The sequence below is a fragment of the Thunnus albacares genome, chromosome 19, assembly GCF_914725855.1.
Source record: "Thunnus albacares chromosome 19, fThuAlb1.1, whole genome shotgun sequence".
Taxonomy (NCBI): domain Eukaryota; kingdom Metazoa; phylum Chordata; class Actinopteri; order Scombriformes; family Scombridae; genus Thunnus; species Thunnus albacares.
The window spans coordinates 21,537,866-21,549,985 of NC_058124.1; the positions used below are offsets into that span (position 1 = coordinate 21,537,866).

At 36.7% G+C, this 12,120-nt stretch overlaps 1 protein-coding gene, 1 long non-coding RNA gene and 2 other non-coding genes across 6 annotated transcripts; all 4 read right to left on the reverse strand.

The window, feature by feature from the left end:
- Positions 1–835: 835 nt before the first annotated feature.
- Positions 836–6,860, reverse strand: si:dkey-154b15.1. The gene is made up of 4 exons (XM_044335484.1): positions 6,762–6,860; positions 6,129–6,334; positions 3,212–3,303; positions 836–3,102 (listed from the first exon to the last, which is right to left on the reverse strand). The coding sequence occupies exons 2-4, from the start codon at positions 6,310–6,312 to the stop codon at positions 1,858–1,860; spliced, it is 1,521 nt and encodes a 506-aa protein (XP_044191419.1). The 5' UTR covers positions 6,313–6,334; positions 6,762–6,860; the 3' UTR covers positions 836–1,857.
- Positions 6,861–7,925: 1,065 nt separating this feature from the next.
- On the reverse strand, positions 7,926–11,341 carry LOC122970546. 3 transcript variants are annotated; one of them, XR_006399243.1, is made up of 5 exons: positions 11,284–11,341; positions 10,991–11,040; positions 9,443–9,538; positions 8,528–8,613; positions 7,926–8,336 (listed from the first exon to the last, which is right to left on the reverse strand). It is a non-coding gene; the product is annotated as an uncharacterized LOC122970546 (long non-coding RNA). The 3 variants fall into 3 exon arrangements; XR_006399245.1 differs by lacking the exon at positions 11,284–11,341 and adding an exon at positions 11,249–11,271; XR_006399244.1 differs by lacking the exon at positions 11,284–11,341 and adding an exon at positions 11,148–11,226.
- LOC122970583 lies at positions 8,701–8,835 on the reverse strand. Its single transcript, XR_006399263.1, has one exon. It is a non-coding gene; the product is annotated as a small nucleolar RNA SNORA9 (small nucleolar RNA).
- LOC122970582 lies at positions 10,720–10,854 on the reverse strand. Its single transcript, XR_006399262.1, has one exon. It is a non-coding gene; the product is annotated as a small nucleolar RNA SNORA9 (small nucleolar RNA).
- Positions 11,342–12,120: the final 779 nt, after the last annotated feature.

Consider the following 12,120-nt stretch of genomic DNA (forward strand, 5'->3'; position numbering starts at 1 on the left):
CCAGAAAGTGGACCTTGAGTTGTGATTGTTTTGCCTTTTTAAGGTTAAGAATTAACTTTGCTGCTAGATGTTTTTTTTGTAATCTGCATGAACTCAGACAGACTCTTAGGACCATAATCTTCATGTCTCCTGATCCCTGATCATTTATTATCAGATTGCCTGAAAAGTTTCTGTCCAATCAGATTCATGTTAAGTTTTGAAATAACAGAAAAACACAAAACCAGGCTTAAAAAGGGGAAAACCATTACAATAAGCTCTGTGGTGGAGGACAGTCTCGGTTTCTCGTCATGCTGATTTGTTTTTTTAGTAATTACTGTTAAAAGAAAAGCTTCTAAGTCACAATCATAGTTATCAGTGTTTTTAAGTGGTCTCTTTGATTTACACATCATACACACATTGATTGGAAAATTAAATGAGTTAAGGGACTTTACCACCAGACTGGAACATATTTATAGGTGAGAAATACACAACACCTACCTAAGAGTGTTTGTTTCCTGACCACCTGTTCTTTTCTTAATGATATTTATTGTATAATGGCGACAGTATCCAGTCAAACATCAACTTTCAGTTCGTCTGTTAGATTCTTGTCAGCCATCGGTACTTCCTCTCTCTGCATGATGTCAGACTACAGTGAGCGGCTGTTTCACTTCCTGCTCATGCTTCCTCTCATATGCTTCTGTCTCCACCTATATGTTGCGTTCAGGTGTCACAGGGAACAATATTAACGGAAACACACACTGACAACAGCAGCCGTGTAATTATGGTGGAGCACAAACCTGGAGATAAAAGAGACATACACGTCATCGTCACATTTAATTAACATCCAAAGATCCTCTTCAAATCACCAATGGAAGTTTATTATTAATGTTTGTGTTTTTTTAACGGCCTAAACGTATCTGGGGAGCCATTTGTGTAATTAATTGCCATCTTTGCTACAATTATTGTGTTTTCCCCATTTACATAATTGACATGTATTACATTATCCAGAATACAGGTGTATAATGATTCCCAGATCACCAATATACAGTGCAGGCAGCTGGTAATAATGAAAAAAACAAATATGTGAGAGATGTCAGTCAAAGGTGGTAGAAAAACTTACTCAGGACAGAAGAAGATGAGTGTAATCTGTAATATTCATCGTATAATAATAGCCCTTTGTTTCATAAATTGCATCATTTACAGATTGTAATTGTGCAAGTGTAATAAATAATTGACATCAGTAGAGTAAGACACAACAAAACACATCAATCTGACTTCATTTCAATTTTACACATCAAAAATAATCACTTAAAAGAGCCAAAGTGTGGACATTAAACAATATTATCGGGGAATTTTAGCTTATCACAGATATGTAGATATCGGTGTATATATTGGCTGATAAGGAAAATGAAATTGCAGAACAGAAATACAAAAGGTGTCATTTGGAAAGTAAATTTAAAGGATCCTTCCCACGAATATCAGCCAATATATATTGTTATCTAATCTTTTTAAAGGGATAGTACCATATTTTGAGAAATTATACAGTATTTTCTTTCCTGCTGAAGAAAGCAAATTAGTGAGATTCCCAAAATGTTGAACAGTTCCTTTAACTCTCATCTATTGACTGAACCGGCTGTGCATGAGGAGTTTTGTCCTTTGACTCATCTATTGGTATTATTATAGCCTCAAAAATCCAGTATCAGTCAGGCTCTATTAATACAACATCATGTAACTGCACATAAAAATGTATTACTCAGTAGGACAGATAATAAATATTTATACACATAATGTGGTTAAAAAAAAACAAAAATGTAAATTGAGTCAAAAAAGGAAAGTTTCAGTGTTGTCTGTCTACTTTAATGAACATAGATTGGCTGCTCATATTCTCCATCTTTTTAGTTTTTCCTTTATTTCTTTTCCAGTTAGCTTTAACAAGGGTTTTCTCAAAATATTAGAAGGAGGTTTTTCAGTTTTTGTCTCTTGTGTGTAGTAATTAGCCTTCTCTGCCCGGGCTTTCTCACGGGACTCAGATTGGCTTCTTCCCAAAGCAGCTCCACCAAAACGAGCAGCAGCTCCCCGCTTGGGCGCAGCAACTTCCTCTTTAACGTCCTGGTACTTTGAGGGAGAATAACCTCGGGCTCCGACGGGAGATGGATTAGCGACGGCATCCCTTTCTCTTCCTGCGGTCTTTCGAGTGAGTGGCGGCAGAGAGCTGCTCCTGTTCCTAGAGTTTCTGTCGAATGTTCTCCCTGTACGTCCCGAGGCGTAAACCGGCCTCCCAGACAGCCTCTGCTTCAACTCGTAGCTCTCGTCAGACGGTCCTATGAGGTGAAGTCTGTCTTTCATCTGACAGACGAGCACTGACTTATAAATGTCTTTCTCCTTTCGAATTCTCTCTACAAGAGCCTGGCTGTCACGATCAATGTCCTTCAGAGGAACTTCCTGAGTGCGAAGGGATTTGCTGAGATCATTCAAAAGGCTCTGTAGTTTACCGACAGCCATCTTCACACTCTTCCCTTGTAAAGTGATGTTAAAGCTATCGCCAACCTGAAGCTCTTCTAGTCTAACGTCATGGCTGTCCAGGATGACGTTGATATCTTTTTTCCTGAAGCGTAGAGCATACTTAAACACATCTGCGTCAATGAGAAAAGACTCTGTTCCTCGCTTGAGTGACGTACGCTGGTCTGGTCTCGGAGACAAAGAAGCTCTGTACTCTACAGAGGTGGGACGGTTGTGGGAAGAGCCAGATGCCCAAGATGAGGAAGTGGTGGGTGAAGATGGTGAAGATGGTGAAGCATGCGGAGGCTTGTCTCTGTATCCTAAGTGTTTTCTTCTACTATCTGACACATCTGAGCTGATGTTGGTGTAGTTTTTGGGTATTGCTCCAGAGGAAACCCTCTGGAGCGGCGAAGAGTACGGTGTTATCCTTGTCTGGGTTTGTGAGTGACGACGCTGCTCCAAACAGGCCTTGACAACTCCGAGCTTCAAAAATGAACCCTTGACACGTACCTGATCGCTGCTCAGATCCATCAATGCAAAGCCATGTGACTTGAGGATTTCTCGAACCACTTTCTTATCTGGGAAATCTTTCAAATGTACCGTTGCCTCCACTGGGAAGTCCATCTACGAGAAGTAGGAGGAAAAAAACATCATCAGAATGACGCACAAAGAGCTTGCAGACAATCAGTTCTGAACAAGTTAAAGTAAAAGGATGTTGTTAATGTTTGGTTACCTGAGGACAGTCCGCTGCTTTCACTGTTAAACTATACTGTTGATGATCCACCTCCAACACGTGAGGGCTCTTTCTCAAGACACGAGCAGCAACTTTGGGAAGAAACACAAGATTTGACTCATTGACTAAACGATTGATTGACCTCAACCAGACATGTAATCGAAGATAAACCTACCTAGTGAGTTTAACCACCTTTAATTTGCAAAGCATGATGTAAACTCACAGAACAGTAGTGTCAAACTGATATAGTTTAAAATAAAATCTATAAACGATAAGTCAGCAGTAGTATTTTGACTTTTGACTTTCCAAACTAATTTTATAGGAACTAACATATAATTTGATCTGGAGATCACCCTCTGTCACACACATACAGATAAACATTTGGGTATTTTCCACTTCTCAGCAATAGAGGATGAAAAAGTGAGTACTGCAAACATTCCACGTCAGTCATCCAACTCATGTGAAAAAGATTATTATGCGGATGTAAAATATGTGCAGCATCGATTTGTGTCAACCTTGTCACTCCCTACAAGGAAGTTAAACACAGCAGGGAGTGACAGTAATAAAACCCCTCAACAACCACATTAGATATAAACATCAGCCATAATGAGGAAGCCTCTATGTGAGAGTCGTCATTACCCTGGAAGGTACCACAATAGGATGTATTATCCAGTGAACACCTTATGTTTCTGGGTTAAGTGCAACATTCCCCTACAGGCACCTCAGACCAGAAGGGGAATATCATATTGCTTATGAAATGCTACATTAACAGCAGCAGGCAGGGCAGCAAAAGAGTGAACAGAGGACTAACAACTTAATCACACTGCCATGATTAAATGGGTGACACGAGTGCGACATGTGAGAATATCGGTTTACTCGAGTTGACATCCTGAGGTACGCTGCATGCTTCATTTATTACAAATAAGCTTAACTGTCATGAATAAAATGTTTGGTGTAAATGAAATAATTGTGGTCAAAACTAGGTCTGCAGTCACAGTTATTTTTATTATTGATTAATCGTTTGGTCAATAAAACATCAGAAAATGTTTTGCTTTTTTTTTTTAAACCCATCAGAACATCATTGCGTCCAAAGTCTTATTTGTCCTTATTTTGTCCAACCAACAGTCCCGAACCCCAAAATCTTAAACATACTGTAATGTAAGACCAAGAATAGCAACAAATTCTCACACTAGAGAGCTTTGAAACAGCAAATGTGCCATTTTTGCTAGAAAACTTACTTAAACCTGCATTAACTGATTTTGAAGAAACAAGGTTAAAACACAACACTGACATATCGTCACCTTTTAAGTTGATTTGTTGAACTTGTGAGCAAACATTTGCTTGTTTACACATCCAGTAGTTACGGAGCAACATTATCATTCATTTGGAGTCGTGTTTCTGTCAACCTGGAGAATTTAAGTACAATATTCACTCTCCTTTAGCTGTTTTTTCTCTCTATCAACTCCTGAGGGAAATATCTGGCTCCTTAGCTGCTAAATGCTCCACTATGTTCACCAGCTATTCTACAGCTAACTCCTATTTGCTATTCAGTGGTGAGCAGGTAGTGCACAGTTAGAGCTTTTTCTCTGAGAGTGGACGAAAATAACACTATGAAAACAGTAAAGTTGCAATTGGACAGCTAAACAATGAGCTGAGACTCGCTATAAAGCTCTGTAAAGCGGAAGAGAGCTGCAGAATCACTTATACTTGTCTGTAGGTTCAACACTACGAGCAACATCACACATTGTCGTTATGTAAAATATCAATTACAGCTGCTCTAAATGATTATTTGATTATCAAAATAGCTGCCAATTAATTTTCTGTTGATCAACTAATCAATTAATCGCTGCAGCTCTAGTCAAAACAACAGGTGCATAAACAACATAAATCTGTCTGTCCTTGATTGGGTTCTTTTTTTGTCCTTGCGTGGAAACATGAAGAACATGAAGAGTTTTCTTACAAAGCTGCTAAATAACTGGAGTCTTCAGTTGATGCATGAAGAAGCCTTTACACAGTTTTATAATTACACACAGTACCAGTCAAAAGTTTAGACACCTTTTCTCTTTCGAGTGTACGGGAAGGTGTGTCCAAACGTTTGGCTGATGCTGTACATGATCAGTTCAGTTGAAGTGCTTTCCTGGGTGGGGGCAGCTACTGAAATGATCAAACTCCACAGGAAATAGACTTAGACCTACGGTATGTTTATGTGTTAAAATGCTGCAAGACACCATCACTCAAAAGCAATGAGACACACACTCACCGGCCACTTTATTTGGAACACCAGTGCAAACCAATACAACAGCTCGGCCATAAATCCTACATTGACAAAGCTTCTACTTTTTCATTTTTTGTTGATATTGTCAGAAAGGTGATAATTCTACTTTATATTTATTACTGAGATCGTAGTGGGTGGTGGTGGTGATGTACTGGAGGGCATTATATGGAAAAATGTTCCTAATATTTTGCCCCCCTCATGTATTTTAATGGAGTGGAGACAATATTAGGAACACTTTTCAATATAATGCCCTCCAGTAAACCACCACCACCCACTACGACCGCATTAATAAACATAAAGTAGATTTATCACCTTTCTGACAATGTCAACAAAAACTGAAAATGTAGAAGCTTCATAAAAGTAGAATTTATGGCAGAGCTGTTGTATTAGATTGCACAGATGTACCTATTTAAGTGGCTGCTCAGTGTATTGTTGTTGTACTTCCCACCAACGGACAGTAGAGGGCGCCAAAAATCACAAATTAGTAAATACATTTTAATGAGAAAAGTGATTAAAACTTTCCAGGAAACATCCAAAGTTAACTTTTTCTTTACTCTGGTGTCTTTTAACCCACTTTTACCCAGTTCACCACACACTAACTAATCATGTTTTATGAGGATGTTGTGCTTCGTGCTGACTCACCCTCCGGCTCCTCAAACATGATGAAGGCCTGTCCGGGCTGATAACAAGGGTACAACACCTTCAGCACCTCTCCTCCTCCGTGCTTGGCTGTGAGGAAATGAACCTGCAGTTTATCAATTATCCTCGCAGCTGGTAAAACATCTGGAACCCCTAAAACCTCCACCATGTTTCTCCTGTTCTCCATCCGCACGTCGCTGCAGGAAACACTGAGACAGCAAAGAGGGAAAAACAAGACTCATTTTGTGCTTCATGTTTGTCCAGATTTTATAAGACAAGTAAAAGATATTAAAATGATTGTAGCATCTTTAAAATGTTCATCTTAGCAACATGAAACTTAAAGTCAAAGACGTTTCATCGAAAGTGAAACTAAGTCAGTTTTTCAAGTTGTGACTCAAAGGTAAATGAATTATTGCACATGAAAACTTAAAATTAACTAATTTACCAATCAGAACAATCTTAGTAATTAAGGCAAACACTGATGGAACAAATCTACTGGATAAAAACATATTTCTCTAAATATAACCGAGTCAACTTATTTCCATTACATGCACACAGATATTTATATACTGCTGACTGAATCTACGCACTATATATATATACACTGTAAACATCTCAGTCATGTTGGTTACATACTTTACTGCTCACTTCTGTTCACTTCTCGTCTTTCGTGCAGAGTTAATGGAGGAAACGAAAGTAATGACGTCATGTCCGCTCCAGTTTTAAAGATTGTTCACACGATCAACTATGAATAAAATGAAATATAAAACTAAATTTCATGTTGACATTTTGATTTCAATGAAAAAAACAAAAAAAAACAACAATAAAAACAATGAAGAATAAGAAACGTTTATTTATACAGCACCGGTACAGAGTTAAAGGTGTTTAGAACAATAAAATAAAAACACTAATAAAATAACTAAACACAGTGTCTTAAAACCGCCACACAAGTCGCGGGGAAAAGTTTATAAGTTTGGGACACACAACCCAAACAAAAGGAGTACATTTTTATTCTATATATTTTATGTTTTATAATAATTCATTCCGGATTTATACGAAGGTGTGTCTGAGTTTTGTTTCCGTGGATCAATATATCGGTTAGCATACTTGTTTTAAGGATCAATCATTAAGGATCTGACAGTATCAGTGCATCACATCTGTCAATAAGACACAAACTGTAAGCAGGTAGCTAAAGAACTGAGTCTTGTATTGGGGACGTTAATGATCTGACTCAAATAAAAGCTTATTGATTGATTGATTAGATTTTTGTATTAATGGTATTTAATTTCCTTTTAATCCAGATATATTAGTCCTGCTGTGTGTTTTCTTTAGAGGTTGTGACTGTTAAAAACATAATTTTAAGGCAGGCATTTGTTTTATTAGTCAAAATATGTCAGTCAAATTTCTAATTTGCATTAACTGGTTATGAAAACTATAAATCCACATTTGAATCATCACTGTCTCTTTGTAGCAGCAGTCGTATTTAAATTAATCCCTGGAAACTCGTTTCTTAAACAAGTATTTCATGTTTCAATTCACTTTACTCAAAAATGTGGTGCAATGTCGCCCTCAGAAGGATCTTCACCAGCATCACATCTTTGTTACAGAATAAAAATAAAGGATGAGCAGTAGGACGTTTATTTCCCTTGAAACACTAAAACATCAGTTTCCTTGAGAACAAACTTCAGATACATCCAACCACACAGTCTAATCTTGTTTTATGATAATCCAACAACAACATTAGTGTTGAGTTTTTTTGAACACCTGTAAAGCAGCCAATCAAATTACAATCACAGCATGTTTGTTTAGGATGAAGTTTATTCAATGTCTTTTCAAGTCACTTTCCACAAATGTTAGAAAATATCTTTAATTACAATTTCACCAGTAACATAAATCTTAATGTGATCACAAAAACTTCACAATTATAGAAGACACACTTTGTGACACATTTAATATGCACGTATATCACATGAAAACATTTCCTCTTCCTTTTAAAACCTCAAACACCGGGGTGCAATCTTATCTGCAGGGTTATCTCACTTTCAGATCAACTCTGCGGAGAACAAAGAAAAAGGAGAAACTTCAAGTAGCTTCTTATTAAAAAAATATGAAGCGCCATCAGAACCTTGGAGACGGATCTTCACCTGCATCGTACTCAAACATCGATCCACACAGTTACTGGAGAACTTTCATCAAGACCAGCTGGAAGTTCTGAGGATTCAATTAAATAAATAGAGTTTAATTCAAACAAATATATCACGCAAAGAGGGAGCCAGTAAATTCTAGTGACAAAGTGAATGTTGACATATTGAAAACTAGCAGTTCAGTTAAAGATTCAGGTTTTATCGATAATCTATAATTTGTGGAATATTTAATAATTAAAGTTGTGTTAGTAAATGTACCTGCTTCATGTGAGACTTTTAGTCATCATCAGGCTTCTGCACACGACAGAAAACACCTCAGAAAGCATCGAGATGTTTCTCCACTCCTGAAATGTGGAAATAAAAAAGAAGGTTTGAGTCAATGAGTTATGGATCAGTTCATGAACCATCTTGTCTGGTTTCAGACCTAAGAAGATTGTTGGAGGTTTACCTATAACCCTGCCGTGAAGAATCACAGCAGGGCCTCAAACAGCCTCACATCTCTCTAGCAGACACAACAGGAAAGGTCAGAACCACCACAGGCTGAGCCTCGCTGGAAAGGTCTGCACATACCTGACAGTTTACTGTTCGACAAGACGGATTTAAATACAGCAGGACCTAAGATTATGAGATTATTTTTCTGTCACCACAATGAGGCTGCAACTAACTGGTTTCTTAGTCTGACAGCAGCCCAAAAAACCCCTCAAAAATTCATTCTGTAAAGATGTGAAACCAACAAATTCATCATATGAAGGACTCAATTAATTTTCTATATATTAATACTTTAAGCACATCTGACAGCTAAAAACTTCTATGTTTCAAGTGTCAGAAGCAGGAAACGACAAGGAATTTACCTCTAAACACTACAATTTCACCAGTTTTTTACAAATTTGTTGTTTTGGTTATTTTTGCTTCAATCTTCATATATTCAAGATCAGATATTAAAATAGTGAATTATGTATTGGTGTTGCAATTTGGCTTAATTTAAACTAAATACAACTAATAATTCAATCACATTCAATCTAAAATGATTAAAAAAAAAAAAAAAAAAAAAGAGATAAGTCCATGTCCAGTCAGGTCCAAGCCAATGCTGAGGAATTTTAAATAAACATGCAGCAGTTTCCAGACTCACACAGTCATATGTCGTCATAACATTCAGTCTTTATAAATACAAACCTGGATTTTACAGCATTTTGTCAAAACTCCTACACGAGCATCAGATGTCAGTCAGGCGGTCTGAGCAGGGCAGGGTTTAACTTCGTCTCTTCAGTCCTGTAAAACAAATATTATTTTGTTAAGTGTCGTGTGATTTTACTAAATTTACCAAGTTCACCTCAAGAATGATGAGCCATCAAGAGATGAGACTGTGAAAGCTTACATAGAAACATGATACAATATTGTAATCATTAACAGCATGAAGCAGTTACTCAAGACAAACTTGTGTAACCCTGCAGGTGAAAATAAAGCTAATTTATCAAATTGCAAACATTTTGAATGTTTTGCCACCATGAACGTACTCCTGTTACAACGATGTGTTAAAATATGCCCATAAAGCAACAGTGTATACATACTATCAAACATGTATGTATTTTAGTAATACTTATTTAATGCTAAGGTAAATATGAGAGTTTTTTTGTGATACAGATTTTACGTTTTATCATGATGCTATAGGTGGTTTTGTGTTCTGGTCTCTTGCAAAAAAAAAAAAAGAGATCTTGATCTCAATGAGATTACCTGATTAAATAAAAATGTTATACATCATACTTCATCTCTACTATTTAGTGCGACTTCCCTTAAATCAAATCAAGTAGACAGCCTAACAAGGAAACCAAAACGATCTTCTGAAAATTGGGATATTTAGTTTTCCCCATATGGCCCAGTACAAACTGAAACTGGAGCTGCAATGACTAATCGATTAATTGATCAACAGAAAATCAGCTATTTTGATAATCAAACAATGGTTCTTGTGTTTCAGTCATACATGACAGTAAACTCAATAATTTAGACTTTAGAAGAGACATTTGAAGATGTCACCATGAACTTAGGAATTATTGCACATTTCTCTATTCAGACATTTTGTAGACAAAACTTTTAAAGACGTTGCTTCGAACTGTAAGAAATTACAATGTGCAATTTTCTCTTTTTTCTGAGATTTTATAGAAAAACGATCAAATCAAGAAAATAATCTGCAGATTAAGCGGTTGTTACTTGCAGCCCTAGTTGAAATTAAACAGATGAGCAGTGAGATCAGCTGTTTTCATCTTTTTTGGGGGATGAAAACATGCAGACTCATCCCTTAATGGCACATGGTCATGAGGTAAGTAGCTTCTTGGCTCAAAAAAAAAAAAAAAAAAAAATCCCAGGATGTTTTAGAGATTATGAAACAGCACATACACAATGAAATCAGTTTTTAAAAATGAGATACTGATATACATTTAACTTAGTTAGACACAGTCTGTCTGAGGTTTACCTATAACCCTGCCGTGAAGAGTCACAGCAGGGCCTCAAACAGCCTCACATCTCTCTAGCAGACACAACAGGAAAGGTCAGAACCACCACAGGCTGAGCCTCGCTGGAAAGGTCTGCACATATCATAATAATCATAATAATGTCAACAAATAGGACACTTTAGAGTTTATAGTGGAAGTTTAACTTAACTTTTTTTCCTCCAACCTACTAATTCACATGAGCTGGGAAATCATTTTCACAGGTGAGCAGTCTTACCTTTCCATTTTGTTGCTGAAGGTCAGATACATTACTTCAGTTTGCAGAATCTGTAACACAGAAAACAAAAATTAACGGCTGTTAAAAAAATTTAAAAAAAACTCAGCAAGCATGTTTCAGCTACCAGCAGCGCAGCTCTCACATTTCTCCAACTTACATCACTTAAAAAACGACATTTCTCTCTAAGAACCGCCATTTTAACTCAATATTTCACTAATAAAACATTTGCTAAAGTTAAACAATCCTTAAATTTAATACTTTTGCGTCGATGGAAGCGGATTAGATGCACGTACCTCATCGATCAACCGCTGTGTGTTCAACTTAACTGCCGGATGTGACGTAGTTTAAATGTATACACGGGGTCGCCCGGCAGGGGGCAGTGACGCACCGCAAATGGCGGCAGGTTGTTTGAACTAAATATTACGTCTCCTGATGAATTATGTGATTTTTTTGGATGAACGTCCTGCTATATCTTAATAAGCAGTGGCAGGGGCACAATATAAAAGCCAAATTACGGTTAAGTTTTTTTCTTAAAGCAAATAAAATGACTACAGTAGCAAGAAAGCTAATTTTATAGCACTTTTAAATTACGTAGTTCAGTACAGAACGACGAAGAAACAAGGCAGTGTATAATATGACGGAGATTAACCACAAAATACAACGTAATAAAATAAGAAAAAAGCCAGATAAAACAAGTGGGTAGTGAATACCTACATGCATACTTAACAATAAAAATGTAACAATAGAAATGAGCAATATACATTTTTTTAAATCTACATATTTTTCTTTCCTTTTTTAATGTTTTTTTTTTTAAATTATTATTTATTTAGTATTATTTTGGCCCATCAGTGTGGATGGTGGGGTAAGTGGGAGGGTTATGGGGATGAATAGGATGGGGAGAAACAGTCTGCAGTTGTGGTAGAGCATGATTAAATACAGTCCTTAAATACGCATATTTGTGATATACTTGTTATGCAGCTTCCTTTTGATATACTCATGGAAAAACTCAATAAAGAAATAATATGCAAAAATATGTACAGTAAATAGACAAAAAAACCCAGCAGGAAATAATTCAAAAATAGCCTGCTTCACTTCCTCATGTTGAAAATTTCAGTGGTTGCTAATGAAAA

Bases quoted from the DNA above. Each gene is read 5' to 3' on its own strand.
- si:dkey-154b15.1 (XM_044335484.1), bottom strand. From the start codon at position 6,312: ATGGAGAACAGGAGAAACATGGTGGAGGTTTTAGGGGTTCCAGATGTT. The intron at 3,304-6,128 runs GTGAGTCAGCAC...TTCTTCCCAAAG, and splicing joins CATGTTTGAGGAGCCGGAGG to TTGCTGCTCGTGTCTTGAGA. The intron at 3,103-3,211 runs GTAACCAAACAT...TACTTCTCGTAG, and splicing joins AAGCAGCGGACTGTCCTCAG to ATGGACTTCCCAGTGGAGGC.